Consider the following 21047-nt stretch of genomic DNA (forward strand, 5'->3'; position numbering starts at 1 on the left):
CTAACAACCACACCCTGTGCAGAATTAGCAGGCGCCCTAGTTGGGTTAATGTGTGTGTGCTGCTTGTCATCTGCCTCTGGTTTGTCATGTGGCCTCCAGTTTTCAAAGAGCTGATAGATCCGAGGCGGGCGTGCCTGAATGCGTTGCGTTTTAACAGAACCACACACACACACACACACACACGCACACACGAGCACATGCACCCACACACACACACACAGGTGCCCTGCCTGAGACTGCTGCTGGAAACAGCTGCTGTGTGTGTGAGGTTGCAAGCTGTGCGCACATGAGCATTGTGTACACATGTAAACATGCATGTGACACCATGTGCATGCACATACACACACACACACACACACACACACACACACATACACACGCACACACACAAACAGAGGTGGATGCATATGAGCATGTGCACGCATACACAGATGCAGGCACGCACTCATGCACGTACAAATACACACATACAAACGACATACACATACGAACACCAACATATAGGGCATTATCTAAACACCCACCCACACACACACACACAAACGCACACGCACACGCACGCACACAGACGGGGGCCATGGCTCCACCCACCTTCCTCCAGCGTCTTGCCGATCTTGACGTCGCTGTCCGTTCCCTGGAACTCGTTGAAGAACGGCCGCACCTTGAACTCGTAGGTGACGCCCTTCCGGAGCTGAGGCACCACGGCGCTCTCCTCCCCGGGCGTGCGGACCTCGAACACGGCCCACTCGCTCCTCTGCGCGCCCTCCGGGGCCGGCCGGTACATCACCTTGTAGCCCTGGATGTACTGGGACTGCTGCTCCACCTAGTGGGCGGAAGGAGGAACCACGCGTGAGGGGGGGAGGGGGGAGATGACAGCAGAGGGGGGGAGTATAGGCACTGGGTTCTCTGCTGCAGCAGACGGCGGTTTTCCAGGGAACTCCAAAGGGGTTTTTATGACTTCAGCGACAGGACAACGAAGAGGGACAGGACGGCGGGTTGGAAGGGAGATGTAAAGACGTAGCAGGGGGGGGGCTCACGGGGGCATCTCGCTCAAGGATTCCTCCAGGAGCCGTTGCAGTAGTAGTAGTTAGGGCATCGGGGTACGAACCCAGAGACCTCGGTTTGGGAGTCAAACCAACACCCTGACCACTAGCCTCTGGCCAGTGCCCTCTGTCTCGGCGGTGGAAAAGCCAACAGCTGTCCCCGGGGCTCCCAGGCCGCTCCGCGCGGACAGCTGTGACGGATGGGGGCCCCCGGGCCCCCTGGTCCCCCTGCGAGGAATGTGGTGCTAACGCGTGGTGTTTATCCCTCCGCATCTCTCCCATGGTCCGCCCCCTCCCTGCCTCCCTCCCTCCCTCCCTCCCTCCCTCCCTCTCCTCCGTCACTCCTCCTCCCGCTCCTCTCGTCGTTCCCCTCCACGCCGTGCACTATTTGCAGCCGTTTACTCAAACCACAGCATGAGGTCATCGGGCCAGAGGTTCCTGTGAGTCTGGAGCTGGTTAAACCCGGGGGTGGGGGGGAGAGGGGGGAGGGAGGAGGAGAAGGTCCCAGGGCAGCCTGTCTCCTTCTCTCGTAGTCCCCTTCGCTCTACCGTCGACTGACAGCGACATAGTGTGTGTGTGTGTGTGTGTGTGGGGGGATAGATGGGGCTGGGCGAGTTCCAATACCCAAGCGTGATACCAGATTACGACGAGAGGGGAGGAGATAAGGTCTTCTGCTGTAGATGCGGTTGTTATGTGGTAGGATCCAGGGTTGTCCAGGGTTAACTACGAGCACGGCGTGTTAGCGTTAGCGCTCGTAGCCTGCGGAACGGAGCCGGGGCGGAGGCAGGGGTGACTTGTAAACATGTTGACGGTGTTCATTTACTGCTCTCCTGTGAAAACATGCCGTCAACTCAGGTGGTCTTCATTAGGCGGGGCAGGGCGGGAAGGAGAGAGGGGGGGGGGGGGGGGGGGGCGGGGGGCGGGGCGGGAGGCTGTACGAACCAATTGACGCAAAGATTGGGAGAAAAATGCCCATTCCACGATGGGAGTGTATTCCACCCTTTAAAACAACCTCGTAAAAAACTAGTGTGAATCTGTTGTGGCTCCACGTGAAAAAAAAAAAAGAAAGAAAGGTTCCTGAATATGGTTTCCACCCCACCGAGAACATTCCAGCGAGGAACGGTAAGTGAGCGAGAGCTGGTTTACATCAGTCATGGCATGTCTGTATCCCTTTCTTAAAAACATCTCGCCGTCTCCCATTCATCACGGCCCTGGGTCACATCGTTCCAGCGGGGGAATGCTGCGCAGGGCCTTCTGTCAAATACAATACAACACACCAACAAACGCAGTATGGCTCCACAAGCCTCTCCTGTGTAACCGGAGAGAGAGATATCTATAACCAAACACACCGCCGTGCTCATCAGACTGATGGAGCCCACCTATGGCCGGACCCCAAACACAGAACCTCAGCGCAGCACACAGGGGGTAAAAGGTAGCCGTGGTTAATGGATGCCTGATTGATTCCCTCCATCTCTCTGCTCCTTTTACCCTTTTCTTCTCTCTCTCTCTCCCCCCACCTCTTTTCTTCTCTCTCTCTCTCTCTCTCTCTTCCCTCTCTCTCTCTCCCCCCCTCTCCCCCTCTCTCCCTCCCTCTCTCTCTCTCGTCATCTACATCTGCAAGCCATTTCCACTTTAAGAGCTCCTCCAGTTGGCTGGCTCCCCCACCCCCCAGTGCTGTTATTTTAACAGCCATCGAGTAGTTCTCAATATGAAGGGGCAGCGAGTGACATGTCACACACTGGACGGGGACTCCTTCCCGCCGCTCTGCGGGGTCCTGTGCTCACGGGCCCGCTGGCGTTGGCGGAGGCTTGGGCCGGGCGAAGATGGGGGTTGCGGTTGGGGCTGGAGCTGACGGTGCTTCGGCCAGCCAAACCGTGGTGCTCCAGCCGAGGCAAGATGGGCACCGGGAAGGCAGGGGGTCAGGGGGGGGGGGGGGGGGGGGGGTGTCGGGGGTGTGGGGAGTAGGACGCCCCTTCCGGCACCGTGGGGCGTTGGATGCAATTAACTGTTCAGAGTGGAACTAATGGGAGCACTGGGAACGTGACTCGTGGATGATCCTTATTCTGGGAGCGAAACGGAGGGAATAACACGGACACCGCTGCTGGGCCTGATTGGTTGGCGGCGGAGGTGGACTGCAGGAAGGCGGTCAGCGGTGGAGGGTGGTGGAGGCGGAGGTACTCACGGTCCACTGGACTCTGACGGAGGAGGAGGACAGGATGGTGGGGTTGTGGAGGTGGATGACCACCTCGCCCAGCTCCCTCTGGATCTGACGGTGGTCCACGCCCTGACTCGTAGGGGGGATTTCTGGAGGGAACAGCCATGCACACACACACACACACACACACACATAAACACACACATGATTAGCGTATATAACACTAGAGATTATATACAAGGGCAGAAAATGATCATCAAAACATGAGGGTGAGGGTGCGGGTGCAGGCGTCCCCGCCCTACCTTGTGTCTTGACGGCGTCGGTGATGGGGCTGGGGTCGCTGAGGCCGTAGGCGTTGGCGGCGCGCACCAGGAAGAGGTAGACGGCGCTGGGCTTCAGGCCCTTCAGCACGTAGGTCTCCATCTTCACGTGCTCCACCAGCGTCTGCCAGCTGCTGCCCGATGCGTGGCTGCGGTGGGGGGGGGGAGGATCAGGGGTTACGTGACGGGAACCCACGGGGAACTGGGTTCTGGATTCCTATGCTACATGGACCTTGCCCCTCGCTCTATTAACACACTTCATCCCTGTCTGTCTGTCGCTTTCCATGAAGACACAAACATGTTGAACACAAAAATGTTACGTTTGGGTGTCACCCAACGTGAAACGTTTTTGGGTGACAACAATTATTGTCACCCAATTACCTCATCTTTTTTTTTTTTTTTTCACTTAAATTTTTATTGCAAAATTTCACATAGACACTGTCAAAATAATACAGTAAACAAAACACAAAACAGAAACCAAACAGAAAAATTGGAGTTACATTTCGAGCAGTTCTTCTTTTCTCTTTGTGTCTTTATCTAAGTCTTTTGTTACTGTCCATATTCCTCGTCGCCCGTTTTGGTTCTGAATATTGTCCCTCATCATTTTGTTTTAATGTTTTTTTTGAACGAATCACCTGATTGGTATTCAGTCTATTAAAAAAAAAAACTCCCAGACTTTATCGAATCACTCTCGTCATTATAATAAAAGATAAAAGATAAAGTTAAGCTGTACTTTATCACTCCTGGACAGGAAATTTGAGGCAAAAGTTTTATTATAGCATATTATAGGCTCATATCATAAGGTGGATATTTTCCTGGCTGGGTTTGGTATTGTTTATTTATACCTAGTTAACACCTAGTGAGTGATGGTCCTGAACTAGTGAGTGCACAGGTGGTGTTACCTGAAGGCCTCGATGATGTAGGAGGTGGGCGTGGCTCCGCTCAGGTTGGGCTTCCAGGAGAGTGTGACGGAGGAGCGGCTCACCTCCGTCACCTCGGGCCTGGAGGGGGGGCTGGGGATCAGGTTGGGGTCCGTGGGTCTGACGGGCTGAACCGGGACCCCGAATTCTAGACGCAGGCAGGAGACAATAGTTTATCATGTGGAACTTTTACCGCCCCTGAATGTCCTGTTACTTACAGATGTCCATGATCCAGATGTTTTTTAAAATATGGCTTTGTGTTTGCTACGACGAGTCCACTTGGAAAATAAGAAATGGTCAAATGTAGGATAGTGGTGTTTGATTCCCATTTGAAAAGTTCTGGATTCCAACTCCAATGTCCTCAGCCTACCTGTAGGCATCAGCTGCAAGTTGCCCTAACCCAACCCCTACCTGCTCAATAATCACATTCATCTAAAAATGGAACATCAAGCCCAAAAATGATTTGGAAAAAAGTATCTGCTAAATAGCAATTGTAGTAATAGCATATTTTAATTTGAGGATCAAATGAATGCAGCCATTTTTGATTGAACCTTAAATAAGTACAATAACACAACGGCATGGCCCCCTAAACGGGAGTCTGGGCGTCTGTCCTTACCTTGCACCTCCAGGTAGGCCTTCCAGGAGGCCTCGCCGCTGGGCGTGGAGGCGATGCAGGTGTACATCCCCGTGTCGCCCAGCTGCAGAAACCACCACAAACGTCAATCTACAACTCCCTCCAACTGAGCACGCACACCGCACCGTTTCACCGCCACACGTTTCTCCAACGCTACATCCATGTTGTCACCATCCCCCTCTCCCACTCTCTCCCACTCTCTCCCCCTCTACGGTCTACAGGCCAGACGTCTCCCCCTCCGCGCCTCTCCCCAACGCCACGCTCGCCGTCGGTATTGACATTCAGGCAGAGCATCACTGCCAGGTTATCTCCCTCATCATGTCCCCGCCCGCCCGGCGGCTCCGGGGGAGATGTAGATGTCAGTGGGGATGGTGGGTGTAGGGGCGGGGGTGGGGAGGGGGAAAGGCAGCGGGGGGGAAAAGGCCAAGTAGGCAGATCATTCCCCAGTCAAATGGAAAATACTTTTTTCCCGGATCACAGACTAATTGGTGACCTTTATTTGCTTCTCCACAGATTGACGGCAGGAACAGGGAGGATTCTGTATTAATGTAGCAGGTGGCGGTGGCGGTCGAAGGGGGAGAGAAGGGAGAACAGGATGAATATGTTTAAATGCCTGGTAGGTGGGCGTGGCCAGGGGGAAGTGTACTCACGCGGCTAAGCTTGACAACTTGACAACTTGACTTCATTTAAAACATTACATTTATAAGATGTCGATGAAAATGATCGGCAGTCTATTTTGAGGCTTTACGGGAATATGTTTGAGGTGAATATGGAACAGGAAAAAAAAAAAAACATGTGTTAAATATGCAAAGTGCTATCAAATGTGTCTAGGTGTGATGGTGAGCAGGTGGGCGGCTGACAGAACCCGACAGAGCTAGACTGAGACCCGACGAGAGGCAGATTGTTGGCATAATTGCGTGTGGACACGTCATGCATACTGCGTGTAAAAAATAAAGTGGATTCATCCGTTTTTTTCGTTGCATTTTTTTCGATTGATTGCTAGCGAAAGCCGGCAATATTAATAATAATAGTGTTCAAAAACATTGAGAAGAGGGGACTGTGAAAATGGTTGATGGGGTAAGGACGACATCGTCATTACTGTAGTGGATGCTGAGACCGCCTTCGCTGGAGAAGGAGAGGTGATGGGACCCCCCACCCATCCGTCCTGCCAGCCTCCAACTGTGGGGGCGATCACACCCCAGCCACCATCACCACAACACCAATACACACACCAGCAGTCACCTAATCACCACCATGTGACGTGCCCTCTGACCCCCAGCCATCCAAGTGTTGGCAACCCCTCATTTTCCTCCAAGTGTGGTCGCTGAAGTGGGGCCATTTTGTTTTTCTCTATTTTTGCTGAGCCCCTCCCCCTCCCACCCACACACACATATTCAGATAGACACATATACATATTGACACAGACAGACAGCCACCCCCCCCCCCCCCCCCCAACACACACGCGCAACCACACACACATGAATACAGAAAAGTCCACAGTGGTGAGTGACAGAGGTAGGGAGTGCTGCAGTGTGTGATGAAGCCACAGACAGTTGAGTGACAGCTCACTGAGGGGCGGGTGCTGGCAGGGACCGCAGGCTTTATTTACCCAGCAGTGGGGTGGGGGGGGGGGTGGGGGGGGCACTCACACCACTCACACACACACACTGGCCTGTGCAGCCCTACACCTACATCTGCGCCGCTTCAGACATGCTCAGTACAGCTGCCCTGATGGGAAAGTATAGCGTAGGAGAGTCACAAATGGAAATGGAAATGGAAATCTGATTGAAAAACTACAGACCGGGGGTTAAGCTCGTGGAAAGGCTTTCGAAAGAGTATGGAGGTTATATTTCTATGCGGTAAACTGATTGGATGATATTCCTAAAATGGGGTACCTCTTCAAAACCAGACTGCTGCATTATTAAAAGTGGATCAAACGCTCGCAGCAGCAGAGAACCGTCTATCATATCATTTTTTTTAATAAAAGAAGGATAACTGCATTATATTTTTTGTTGTGGATTTCAGCATGATTTTTGTCATTTATATTCATCTAAAATATACATATTGTATGTCATAAATATATCATATACTACTATATGAATATTTATATTTAGAACATTTCAGACAGATACTGGGTGTGTTCCTGATGTGTGTGTGTGTGTGTGTGTGTGTGTGTGTGTGTGTGTGTGTGTGTGTGTGCTCCTGACATGTACATGCACATGTGTGTGTGTTCCTGACACATACATGTATGTGTGTGTGTGTGTGTGTGTGTGTGTGTGTGTGTGTTCCTGACATGTTTGTGTGTGTGTGTGTGTGTGTGTGTGTGTGTGTTCCTGACGTGTGTGTGTGTGTGTTCCTGACGTGCGTGTGCTCCTCACCTTGGCGTAGCGGATCTGCAGCGCGCCCGTGTCCAGCTGCTTCACCCGGGAGTCGTGGGTGGAGACCAGCACCCCGTCCTTCCTCCACAGGATGGTGGGGGCGGGGCTACCCGACGCCACGCAGCTCAGCGCCACCGTGCCGTCCACCGCCACCGTCTGATTGGTCGGCCCCTGACGGACCACCGGCGGTGGGCGGTCCGACACGACTGGGGACAGCGAAGGAAATAAGGATTTACAAAGTGTCCATTTAAATTGACAAAAATTAAAAAAGAAAATAAAAATGTGAAATTATGTTTATTTTACCGAAAGGTTTGACAATGAAAAGAAGAACGACAGAGACATTAGAGAAAAAACAAGCAGGTAGCACTGGAAGAATTAAAAAAAAAAATGAAATTGTAGTGAAATCCAATTATTTTGGAAGCATTTGGAAAATCACACATCACTAGCGAAAACCAGAAGCTAGCACTGTATGTAACGGCAAATAAAAAGACCAGTTTGACAATTATTGTTTCATATCCCAATCGTGTGAAGGAATCGCCAAAATAGAGTAGAGAGACGGGTGCGAGACACCGACAAACATCACAAAAGGTAAAAGGGTTTCAGAAATGAAAGGACCAAGCAGAAACCAATTTAAACAACTGGAAGCGATTTTGAAATCATTCAGCAGCAGAAGTTGACCTGAGCCAAATAAAGACAGCGTAATTAAAAACGAAGCGGGGGGAGATGTGTCCCGTCTGCCAGTCCTCCTCCAGGCGGCTGGCACCACGCACTGCACACACACACACTCACCTGCACACACACATACACACACACACCTTCAAACACACACACACACACACACACACACACGCACACGCACACGCACACGCACACACACACACACACACACACACACACAGGCCAGCACAGCCACACATGCATGCATGGGGACACATGCAAGGACAGACGGATGCATACACCCACATTTAACAAACACATTTATGCACTCCCACACACACACATAAACACAGACACACACACACACCAGGTCCCCTTCTCTCTCTCCCACACGTACCTTCAACAAGCCATTAAAAAACAAGAACAAGGAGAAAATAAAACAACAAAAAAAACGGAAATATCTCAACAGCACAGACAACATTATTAACACATGGCCATTTCAACCTCCCCCCTACCTCCAACACCTCTCCTTCCCTTGCCTTTGAACCACAGTGAGTTTGAACCCCCAGGAAGGGACCAAAACAGAAGCAATCACACACACACACACACACACACACACACACACACACACACTCACACACACACAACAAACAAAAGACAAGCGCGGGGATGCGTGTTCACATCCGCGGAGCAGAGACGCTGCTACAAAGCCAGGGACACCCCACCGAGAGAGGCCGAGGACAGGGGGGGAGACAAAGGGAGGGGGAAATAGGATGGCGAAAATCAGAGGAGAGCGAGAGACAAAGGAGGTGAGGGAGAGAGAGTGAGATAGGAAGATAGGCAGAGAGAGAGAGAGAGGTTGGCAAAACCAGAGGAGAGAGCGAGAATTTAATTAACATGCACCCTGTCATGTCATATATTCTATTCTGTCTTCAGCCCAACATGATCCATCAACCTCCTCCTCTCTCTCCCCCCCCCCCCACCCCCCTCTCATCATCCTCATTCATACGTCTTCAACCAGCGCGGCCGATTCACTGGCAGGTGCCTTTCAGCGGGAGCAATCCAACAAACCGTTTGATGCAGTGAAGCAGGCAGAACACAGTAATGTATTCACGTGTGTGTGTGTGTGTGTGTGTGTGTGTGTGTGTGTGTGTGTGTGTGTGCGTGTAACCCTGGTGTGCTGTAATCTCTGACCACTCTTTTCTTTTGTGTGTGTGTGTATGTCATTGCTATGCATGCTACAGGGAGATGGGAGATGTGTGTGTGTGTGTGTGTGTGTGTGTGTGAAAGGGGGGGGGGGGGGGGCAATTACCAGAACATTGTCACTGTGACCTGTAATTACCGGATATGCCTGCGGGGAGCAGTGGCCCCAGTGCAGCCCACTCCCTTAATAACTGTTATTATTATCTGCAGAGCAAGACGGAATGAGCAGAGAGGAGCAGAGAGGGAGGTGGAGAGGGAGGTGGAGAGGCACAGGGATCTGCCGGTCCGGTCCTGACACGCAGGCTGACGAGTGCCTGATGAAGGGGACTGATGTCCGTGTGTGTCATCGCCGACATAAAGGCAGCCATCAACCTGGGGAATGGTGGGAATTAAGCCATGCTTTGTGAGAGGGTGTGTGTCTGCATGCCTGCATATGAGTGTGTTTGTGTGTGTGTATGTGCATGTATGTGTGTGGTCAGGTGTACACGTGCATGTTGTGTGTGTGTGTGTGTGTGTGTGTGTGTGTGTGTGCGTGAGGGTGTGCATTGGCACGTGTGTTAGTGCGCACGCCACGCGTACGCGTGTGTCGGTGCACACGCGCACGCTAGGCTAACATGGAGCGCAACGGGCGGAATAATTAGAGGATCCGCTCCAGCACCGCACCGCAACGCAGCCCGCTGTCCTCCAGAGGCCAGACGGCGCTACGGGCCACCATGCTAACACTGCTGCTGCCGCTGCCGCTGCCGCCGCCGCCGCCGCCGCCGCTACCAGGCCAGCAGACTGAGAACCAGGCAGCCCGGGGTCTGGGTACACACAGGCACCAGAGAGTCTCCTCCTCTTGACAGGCCAGACCAAAACCCCACACACACACAGACCTCAATGCGGATATTAATACACTCTGTTAGCCCCCACCGCAGCGGATCACATGCACCGCTGGCAGCCCAGGATTCGCTGAAATCCCAATATTTATCCAATCCAATTCGCTCTCACTCACTGCCCCCCCCCCTCCCCTCCTCCCCTCCTCTCTCCAGACAGACGTACATGTATTCACCCCCCCCCCCCCCGCATACACACGCCCCTGAATACACACACACACACACACACACACACACAGACAGACAGACAGACAGACAGACATGCAGGCACACACATACACACACACACAGTGGTGCATAGCTTATTCCGCTCCGTCTTCTCCCACTCAGCAGAAGAGGAGGAGAGAGCAGCCCCCTAACAGAAGCCTGTTGAAGTGTGCGGTGCGGTGCGTCTGTGGCCACTCACCGTCCGTGACCTCCAGCAGGGCCTTGGTGATGACGCTGCCCGCGATGTTGAGGGCCTGGCAGCTGTAGTAGCCCACGTCAGAGCGCTCAGAGTCCGTGATGGTCAGGTCCCCGGTCTGGGACACCGAGAAACGGCTGGAGGGCTGGGGAGGCTGGTAGGAGAACAGCAGGTTCTGGAGGGGGGCGGGGGGGGGAGAGAGAGGTAGGAGGTGGCAGGGAGAGAGAGAGAGAGAGAGAGAGGGGGGGTGGGGGGGAGGGAATAGGATTACATGGAGCCAGTTTAAATCTAATATGATTTGGATTGGGATGTCCAATATGAGGAAATGGGAACACATGGTTCTCTGACACTAGCATCTCTCATGTCACTGAAAGGGCGATTGAATCTTGGACATTATATTAGGACAAATTTCTAAGATTCAATATCTTCATGGGGCTTGTATTTCTCTCGCATCTGCATGCAGATCATGGCCACTGCCTGTTTTTATTGCTACACACTGGACAAATTAACCTTTTTTCTCTTCATACTACTCTATAAAAGACGATATGGATGTGAAGTACCATTTAAAGGTTCAGTGTGTAGGATTTAGCGCCATCTAGTGCTGAGGTAGCAGATTACAACCAACTGAATACATGCCGGTGAAGCATGGTAACAAGGAGACATGATAACAGCATTAATTATTCATAGAATACATCAGTTGTCGGCTGCCATTTTATTGATAACATTATCTAAATCATTTTTGAGTAAAGATATGACCAGGTTATTTGATGCTACAAGCTACTTAGATGTTTCGTATTGCCACTTTTATTTTTTGTAATAATTTATGTTTTTTTAACAACAACTAGTCGCTCCCCCCTACCTGGCTGCCCTCCCGCTGCCAGAAGATGGCGGGCTGGGGGTTACCGGTCGCCTCGCACTGGAAGGTGACTGTCCGGCCCACCCCCACCACCTGGTTCCTGGGTCTCACCACGAAGGCCGGGGGCACTGGAAGTCACACACACACACACACACACGCATGCACCATACACCCAGAATGACAGTTAGCCAAGGAAGACAGAAGCACAATACAGCCCTATACAGGATAATGTCCAGTTATAATGGGGGTTGCATCTCATTTGACTAGAAGCTACTATAGACTATTGTTAAACTATAATACGAGAAGTCAATCCACACCATTTCTAGATGAATGATTAACAAAAGTTGGCTTTCGAAGGTCATCGGGTTAATCAAACAGATAGAATCGACGGACAATACGAACAAAACCAACAGAAACAGGCGGAGTCCCCGGGTAACGGTTCATTTGCATTGGGCAAGTGTCCTGGTCAATTCAAATTGAAATGCAAATGGGGGATACAGTCGAGCCATCTGTTGGGGCTGCCACTCTCTGATAAAAAAAAGGAAGCAGCAGAGCTGAATGGCCGCTGCACAGGAACTATGAATCTTAATGACAAATCCCATTTCAAAATAAGAGCTTGGCATCACAGCTCCAATTTGGAATGCACCACTTGACGGTGACAAGAAGCCAGGCTATACCATTAGGCTGTCTGAGTCGAGGCGACACTCCCAGAATGCACTGGGGCGGCCGGTGGGGGCGAGATGTACACATTCATTTCAGCGGATGGGAAGGGCCATCTGGGAAATATCATACTTCTCCTCATAACTAAATGCTTTTTTATTTATACATAGGTGGCTGGGAGACGAGATGGAAGCAATCTGGGAGCTGCCAGGTTGAATTCATAAACTATTTGTCCATGTAGAGGTGGTGGAGGTTGCAGTGGTGGGAGGCGGGGGGGGGGGGGGGGAGAGGGGGCGCGCAATTGGCTGGGGTCCAATGCATAGAAACAACACATAATAATAGAATGAAATGATGGTGCTTTACCTTGGCCGGCCAGGCACTGCGATTGTTTTTACCCATAAATGTCCTCTGTGTCAGCGTTGCCCGTGACAACAGAAACATGAGTGCTGATTGGTGGGGTGGAGATGGAGGATGGAGGAAGTGGAGTGGGGTGGGGGGGCTGTGACAGCTCCGGGTGACATTTCAACTTACCAGATATGACTAAAAGGAAACAACAAAAAAAAACACACACACACACACACACACACACAATAACAAAAGATGAATAAATAAATAATGCATCCAATGTCACATAGAGGAGAGATAAGACGCACTACAGCTTCATGGGTAATAAAAAAGAAAAGAAACGACGGCTTGTGACATTATCGTTTAGTGAACATGAGATATGGTGTGTTACACTCAAACCCTTAGGGGTACACGATGCACACACATACACACACCTATGTAACTGAATGATTACTACAAACAGATTACCATACTTAATGAGCAGTGGCATTAGAAGAAACTTAAAGACTAATAAAAAAAAGCATAATTGAAGAAATCACATTTCAAAAAAATACAATTTAGACGTTTCACAACAAGGACATAAAAGGACAATCCCCCGGCTGGAATTTGGTGAAAGGAGAAAGGATGAGAAGCACAATCGCATGTCGGTCCTGACGGGAGAAAAACAAGACACGCGATGGCCCCTGAATCCAAGGCTCCAGGGGCCATTGTGTCTCTGCAGGTGAACATCATAATGAAGCAGGGACTCCGGGCCCCGTGTACAGAGAAGCCCCTCATATACGTACGGCTGGGGCGGGGGGGGGGTCGTAAAAAGCACAAGGTCGCAGCTAACTGTCAACTCTCCCCTCGTAAATCTCTCCCGGCCAATCACTCACGTTATCTAATCTGTCTAGCTTCAACGGCTCCCACCAAAACATAAACGCTGTCACTCAAAGTAATGTCCCCCGTGTCCCGCCTCCCCGGGCCTATCAGTGGCCTTTAAAATGCAGATAAGGTGTACATCAAAAGGCCCCCACAGAAGAGGGGCGATGCTGCCTGAATGGTGCATTGCTGATAAATGTAAACACACATACATGGAGGCTGGCGCACACACATAGACACACACAGGCTCGTAAACGTGCACACACATTCACACGCAGATTCACCCTCACAGGGTCGCACACACACACACACACACACACACACACACACACACACTGGCTCGCACACATACACACACGCCGGCTCGCACACACACACACACACACACACACACACCCCCACAAACACAAAGCAAGGCATGCATTCTCCCACACATATATCCAAACAGAGACTCAAAGGCATGCATGCTTGCACACCCAAAGACACACACACACACACACACACACACACACATACAAACACACACACACAAACACACACACACACACACATAAGACAGAGACATAAAAAATGGCCGTGCCTCCACACCCCCTCCACACATCTCCTCATGCGTGTCTAAGCCTTTAATTAGGTAACCATACCTTCCCATGCTGCTATGATCACAGCAGAGAACCTGGAGGGAGAGGTGAGCTCTAAACCCCCGTCTCCATTACCCCGCTGTGGGGTCTAGGCTGACACAGAGCCCAGAGCGACACGCCCCCCCCCCCCCCCCCCCGCAGGGAACCGGCGGCGACCGGCCCTCCCAGCCACCAGGGGGCGGTCCGTGAGCCAGGCGACCGCGGGGAGACACAGTCGGTGACTCTACGGACGGATTTGGACCGTTGCAGCCTTGCTTGCTCGGGGCCAGACATCAACATCGGGGGGGCCGGGCTGTGTGCGCGAGGGTGGGGGGGGGGGGGGCTTGGTTTGATTAATACTAGCCCCCCCCCCTCTGGGAGGCCCGTGGAGGCTGGGGCAGGAATCTAAGGGCTGGCGGGCGGCACACTGAGGCCCTGTGTGTGTGCCGTGCATGGTCTCCATCAGGGCGGGGAGAGCAGTGCCGACGGCGGCCGGCGGCTGCTGAACACACGATTGGTCAAGACAAACAGCCTCTCTCAAAGCTAATAAAGGGAAACGGAGTGGGAGGCAGACACCAGGGAGGATGTGAATGTGTACGCGGGCGTGGGGTATGTCTGTGTTTGTGTGTCCACGCTTGTGTGTAGCTCTGTGTGTCTGTGTGTGTGTTTGTATACGTGCATGCATGTGTGCTTTTGTGTGTGTGTGTGTGTGTGTGTGTGTGTGAGTGTAAACACATGCATATGAGTGTGTGTGTATGTGTGCGTATGTCTGTGTGAGTGTACCTGCATACATACGAGAATGTGTGTATGCATTCCTGTGTGTGTGTGTGTGTGTGTGTGTGTGTGTGTGCGCGTGTGCCTCTGTGCGTGTGTCTCTGTGTGTGTGTGTGTGTGTGTGTGTGTGGTACAGGAGAGGTTTTAGCGTCTATCATCTCCCTGCCTGCATGCAGACGTTTTAAGTTGATTCATAGGAGAACAGCTGAGCAGACAGACGTTGATGCAGTGCCGCGTGTTAACGCTAAAAGGGTTGCTTTTTCTGCTCCCATCTTGGCACGGCCCCAGCCCTCATTCCAGTCCCTTTACACGGGTTATTAGCAACGCCGCTCGGGGGACTTCCACCGTCCTCTCAAGGCCTTTCCACAAATAAATCATGGCGGAGGGCAGACTCGCTGTTTATTGTTTTTGTGGCCTGAATTTCGATTTTTCAACGTGTTATTATAATTCCGCCCTCACATTTACATGAATGTGAGGGCAAAAAATCGGGGCCTTTTCTTTGTGAAAACATATCCTACCCAGATCAAAATCCTGAAGACCCTCATCAAGTGATGCCTTCCCCTGGCTTAGGTTAATGCCTTCACAATGAAACTATAAATCAGACCGATCATTGACCTCGTCCGGTGATTTGTTTTCTTTCTCAAGGGGAATACATGACTCAACATGTTTACACGTCCTAGTCAGAACCGTGCGTATGTAAGAGGTTCTCTGATGAGGCTATGGACCAGGACTGAGACACACAGCCCCCAAGACACACAGCCCCGGGCATCACAACTCCTCCATGTCCAGCTGCTAAATCTGCTTCTATCTGGCTGGGAAGGCTGTTCAAAACTCTGCACTCTCTCAACTCTGCACTTTTACCTTTTTACCTTACGCTGGAGTCCTGCTCTCACTGACTTTTATTTTGAAAAAGGGCAAGCCGTGTGTATTTATTGTCACGTCATGTATTTTACCCGTACTAATACAGTTTCCGTGTACTGCACTGTCATGATAAACAGATTAGGCAATGGCTCTCGTGGGAACCGCTGCCTCGGTTTCATATCCAGTCAAAATTCAATTGGTCTCACCAGCCTTCGCCTATTAGGAGGGAACTTGACAGAAGGCGGTGGTGGTAGGAATATTGACATTAATTCGAGTTAAGACTTGGAACAATTGGATTATCAGTGCCACGCAGGCCCTCCCCTGTCAGACACTGACGGCCACGAAACAAAAACAACAACTACCGAATCAGAGGTGGTACGCTTTTGGAACCCTCTCTAGTCTCCGAGTCTCCCAAGTCAATAAAACTAAAACGTAAACAACTGTGATCCTCTAATCAAAATCGCATTACTGTCACTGCTGTTCCTGCTCAACGTGACAGCCCCGGTCAAACCCTGATCCCGGGGGCTGTACGGGCCTCCCCCCCACATCCTCATTCCTGCACAGCACGAGCGATTGTCCTGACGAGGCCCAACTTCATCTTACTCCCTGCACATCAGGCCTGCCACTCTGGCCCCGTTTATACCTACAATTACCCTGCTTCCCTTCCCTTCCCTGCGCCTGTAATTGGAGGCATGTCATTTCCGGGCGTGGGACTGTGGCCTTCTTGTCTTTAATTAGGGACCGGACTTGGTGGTAGCCCCAGCCTCGGTGGTTGGTCCAGCTCTGGTGGGGTAGAGCTTTGGGTTTGGAGAGGTGGGCAGAGCTTCAGCCACTTGGGGCTGGCCTCCTCGGGATGGTCCATGAAGGTACCATGAACCCAAAGAACTTTAAACGCGGCGGGGAGTGCAAAGATGGCAACCAGCTCTTTTATCTACTGTCTGCTGTTATTATTGCGTCTCATCAACTCAAATATTCCAAGAAGGATGTGCCTTCTTGGCCTTCACCCCTTTGACAAGATTTAACTGAGCGAACACCTTATTGAACCAGCCAACCACCAATGCAGTTCTCTTTCATTAGCTCAGCTTTCATCACGGGGAACGAGGGAGGAGAGAAAAAAAACACAATAAGAGAGGAGGACATATTGATGGAATTATTGACAGGTGTGCCTAATCTCAGTCCTCAAAGCAATCCAGAGATCACTGGCTTGTGGAGAAAATGAAGAAATAATTGCAAGGGCAGTCATGTGAAGATGAACTATCTGTATCTGCGGGGGTTGGGGGGGGTTGGCAGCCCAACAGAATTGTCTCGTCTCTTTCTAGCTGCCCTGGTGAGACGGCCTGGAGCGACATTAATATGACTGACCTTACCGTAGTAACCCCCCCCGCCCCCTCCTATCCCACCACTGCCCCCACCAGGTCCCCAATTCCCATCCCGTTCCGCTCCAGCGGTGAGCCTCCATCCGCACCACAACACCCCCGTACGCCGTCCCCGCATCTAACCCCGCCGTCTGACTGGCCCTGAACCTCCTTCTCCTACTCCTCTGCCTTCCTTCCTTCTCCCCCTCTTCCCCCCTCTTCCCTCCCCCCCCCCCCCCCCGCCCCCCGCTCCCCAACATTCCCCCATTTCGCTCGGCACTAAATGGACCTCTGTGTCGCCCTGGTTCTAAGGGGGAGGGGGGGGTCTGGCGTTGCCTGGGCCCCTCCCCCCCCCCCCCCAGGTCCATGAATGTGTCCCTTTCTGAATGTGCACACTCTGTGACCAGCTGCTTTCTGTTCCTGCCGGGCTAATAGGACGTCCAGGGGAGCCAGGGAGAGGGCCCCGGGAGAGATGATGAAACACCAACATGACCCCTCCAACCAGCAGACGCACACACACACACACACACACACACACACACACGTCACAACGTTGCTGGTCCTAGACCTGCAGGAGACATGCGGAGCCACTTGTGCGGGGGCCCCGAATTAAATTGATTGCCACCGCTCTCCCTTGTGAGCGGCCCCTGCGCCCGTTATGGATCTTCACATTCTCTTATTTTATTAGAAATCAATGCACTAATTGAGAGGGAACGGTTGAGCGATGAGTGCATGGCGCTAAAGTTGAGAGGCAATCACTGCACCCTAGTTCAGTGGAATTGGTTTTGGAGGGGAAACTCTGCATGAGACGTCGGTGGAAATCTACCACAACTTTTGAAGTAGAGAAACTGTTCCAACAAAGTGCCAAAATGTGGGGTAAACGAAGCGTTTCAGCCTAATAGAAAAGTAATTGACACTGCCAAAAGGAAGATAAATTAAGGTAGTGCCAAGCCAGGCAATAGAAAAGTATCTCAAGGTGCCAAAACAGACACTAAACTAGGCTTAATAGAAAGTAACCCCAAGCCCTCCTATTGGACAGTAAACGAGGCATCCTGGCCAATAGCAATCGTCTCATTTCCGCATTGGTCCTACCGTGGACGGTGAGGCTGGCCGACGCCTCCGCCTTGCCCACCATGTTCTCCGCCACGCAGGTGTAAGAGCCTACGTCTGCGGGGGTCAGCCGTCGGATCTTCAGGGTGTGGTCCTCGCGAATCTCATATCTGGATCAGCCCCCCCGAAAAAGTAAGGAAAAATACAAAAAAGGGTGTGTTTGACATCGGACAAAACACAAGTTACAGGACAAGTCACAAGTCAAATGACAATGAACACACTGTAATACAACTCATCCAACACGCATCAGCTGGGGCGGGGGTGGGGGGGGGGGGGGGACAATACAACAAAGGTGTAGGGAGGAGGGGACACAGAGAGGGGCTGGATGCGTGGAGGTGGGGTTGGGTGTTGGTGGGTGGGTGGGGCGGGGGGAGTTATTGTTGTAATGAAAGGGTGGAGGAGGCAATGGAGCCGGGTCCTACCTCCCCTTAGGCAGGTCTCCGTCCTCCTTCCTCCAGCGGACGGTGGGAACCGGGTCACCGCGGGCCTCGCAGCGGAACTCCACGCTCTGGTCCACCAGCACCACCTGGCTGCCGGGGCGCCGGACAAAGCTGGGCCGCTCTGCACATGCACACGCACACACACACACACACACACACACACACGCGTGCGCACGCAGGCATACACACGCACATGCATACATGCGCACGCACGCACACGCGCACGCACACACACACACACACACACACACACACACACACACACACACACACGCAAACACACACACACACACACACACACACACGCAAAACACACAGACATACACAACCACAATTGTCATAAATGGTAAATGGGGTTGGACTATGCTGCAAATTGCTACTAATTGCTATACCACAATCAGACATACATTCTCTTTATGAATTGCTATGAAACTGCCCATTCACAGCGCATTAGAGACAACAAAAACCATAACAATTACTAAAATGCTTACACTTAATTTTTAGGGTCACCAGTCCTAACAGCAAAGTACCACAACAACACACTAGAGAAAAGTGCTTAGCGTAGCACTTAACATATTTCCTGCTCCCCTTAATTCTCCAATGTTTATTCTTTATTTCTCTCGCAGGACATTAAAGTTAGTTCGGTGTTTGTTTAAAGATTTCCACCTCGGAGAAGAAAAACAATCTCTAATGAGAGTCTGTACTTGCTGAAACCATTGTGTGGCTATTCTGCAATGTCCGTTTGCACAGACATAATAACTATGCAGCACAGCCTTCTTTAACGCGCCGGTATTCCTCTGGTAATACTTCTCTACGCATATACATATATATATATATATTTACTTATGAAGCCAGACTAGACATCCTCCAACACGGTTTCCTTCTGGCAGAGATTAGCACGTCTCTATGGAGACTTGCTAAGCGGTAAAAGATAGCTCTGGCCTTGTCAATCTGGATATGTTCTCTATTGGAACAGCAGAGAAATGAAGGGGTCAGAGGTCGGCAGCGGTGGAGAGAGGGTGCAGCTGGTCAGAGGAGAGAGAGAGGCTGATGCCTGATGGGGGTCATCACGGGATTCACGGCAAAGTGTGAGATTGGAGGTCGTCTCACACTCTATTTGATAGGGGTCACTGACTCCATTTAGCTGCACTGGGAATACACACTCCCGAGCTCAACATCTGGGCTCCGTTGCACACTGCATACTGCACACACGAAGACTGTGTGTGTGTGTGTGTGTGTGTGTGTGTTAGTATGTGAGTATGGGTGTGTGAGTATGTGATTATGTGTATGTGTGAGTATGTGTGTGTATGAAAGTGTGTGAGTGTGTGTGTGTGTATGTGTGTGTGTGTGTGTGTGTGTGTGTGTGTGTGTGTGTGTGAGAATGGTGTGTGTGAGAGAGACAGCGAGAGAGATAGACTCAGACAGACAGACAGACAGACAGACAGACAGACAGACAGACAGACAGATAGATAGACAGACAGACAGAGGCAGCAGGAAGCACCAGAAATGGAATAGGTGAAAGGACATTGTACCTAGCACGGTGAGCTCGGCTATCTCGCTCTCCCGTTCGCCGACCATGTTGGTGCCCACGCAGACGTACTTCCCCGCGTCGCTCTTCCTGGCGTTGGTGATCATCAGCTTCCCTCCTCGTATCTGGTAGGGGATGGGAGGTGGGGGGGGGGGGTTACAGAGGGAAGTTAGGACCAGGGATCAACCAGCAGAAGCCAGTAGCGCCCAACAGAAGGGCAAGAGGCATAGAGAAGACAGAGACCTGGAGTCGGCACTGGGGCTGCACACTGCTCCCAGTGCTGCGTGAGACGGGTCGAATGCAGAGATCATTGTGTTCTATAGTCGCAAATCCCAACTGAAGAACTAAACCTGCAACTCTGCAGACAACCACACTCTGGACGTGACTCATATCATATCTCCCCGCTGATGGCTTTCAGCGATGCCTCCGGTCATTCTTAAGGAGCGAGGCATGACAACACCGTGATGGAACGCAGAGGCCCGATACAGAGGGGCTCATCTTACGGCTCTTCTGTCCTCACCCCCAGGGAGGGACCCCCGCTGAACTCAAGCCTCATACCTGGCCCTGGTTTGAATATTCCCCTTCTTTGCGGCCTGAATAATTTAATCATTGGTATTCCGTCCTCTGGTTCAGCCAGACAACAAAGGGACACAAACCACAAACTACACCGCGGCTCAGGAATCCCAGAGGGGCCACCTGGGGCCCTGAAGGAAGCATTAGTCATGTCCCAGCACAACGGCTCGGAGGAAGAAGGGGCCGGCTCCTTCTGCTTTCACACGGTCTAGTCTTCATAGCAAGGTTGCAATTTCCCTGGAATGGACACGTCTCCACGCACCGTGAGAGTCGACACAAAGTGAACACATAATGTCTCACTCTCACAGCGATCCACCATAAGCGATGGCTCGGCGATGTCTGCTCTCTCATCATCTCACACTCCCCGACTCGTGCGTGATCGACGCACACACGCGCGCAGCCGTCCCGGCTGGCGCGCGTGTGCGCTGTGTGTCCAGGTGGATCTGCGGGGCCCGCTGTTTCCCAGGGCTTTGATTACA

General features: G+C 51.8%; 1 protein-coding gene across 1 annotated transcript in view; it reads right to left on the reverse strand.

Annotated features, from left to right (window-relative positions):
- LOC311374556 (roundabout homolog 1-like) overlaps positions 1-20551 on the reverse strand; it is a gene marked incomplete at both ends in the record, with an annotated part of 21256 nt that extends 705 nt beyond the window's left edge. Inside the window, 12 exons of the mRNA XM_084490382.1 lie at positions 592-823; positions 3226-3347; positions 3501-3667; positions 4421-4586; positions 5055-5136; positions 7451-7656; positions 10592-10763; positions 11448-11572; positions 18010-18137; positions 18450-18588; positions 20000-20120; positions 20516-20551. Of these exons, the coding sequence (XP_084346508.1) occupies positions 592-823; positions 3226-3347; positions 3501-3667; positions 4421-4586; positions 5055-5136; positions 7451-7656; positions 10592-10763; positions 11448-11572; positions 18010-18137; positions 18450-18588; positions 20000-20120; positions 20516-20551 (1696 nt within the window). The remainder of the gene's footprint in view (positions 1-591; positions 824-3225; positions 3348-3500; positions 3668-4420; positions 4587-5054; positions 5137-7450; positions 7657-10591; positions 10764-11447; positions 11573-18009; positions 18138-18449; positions 18589-19999; positions 20121-20515) is intronic.
- Positions 20552-21047: the final 496 nt, after the last annotated feature.

The sequence above is a fragment of the Micromesistius poutassou genome, assembly GCF_964030765.1.
Source record: "Micromesistius poutassou genome assembly, contig: SCAFFOLD_4242, whole genome shotgun sequence".
Taxonomy (NCBI): domain Eukaryota; kingdom Metazoa; phylum Chordata; class Actinopteri; order Gadiformes; family Gadidae; genus Micromesistius; species Micromesistius poutassou.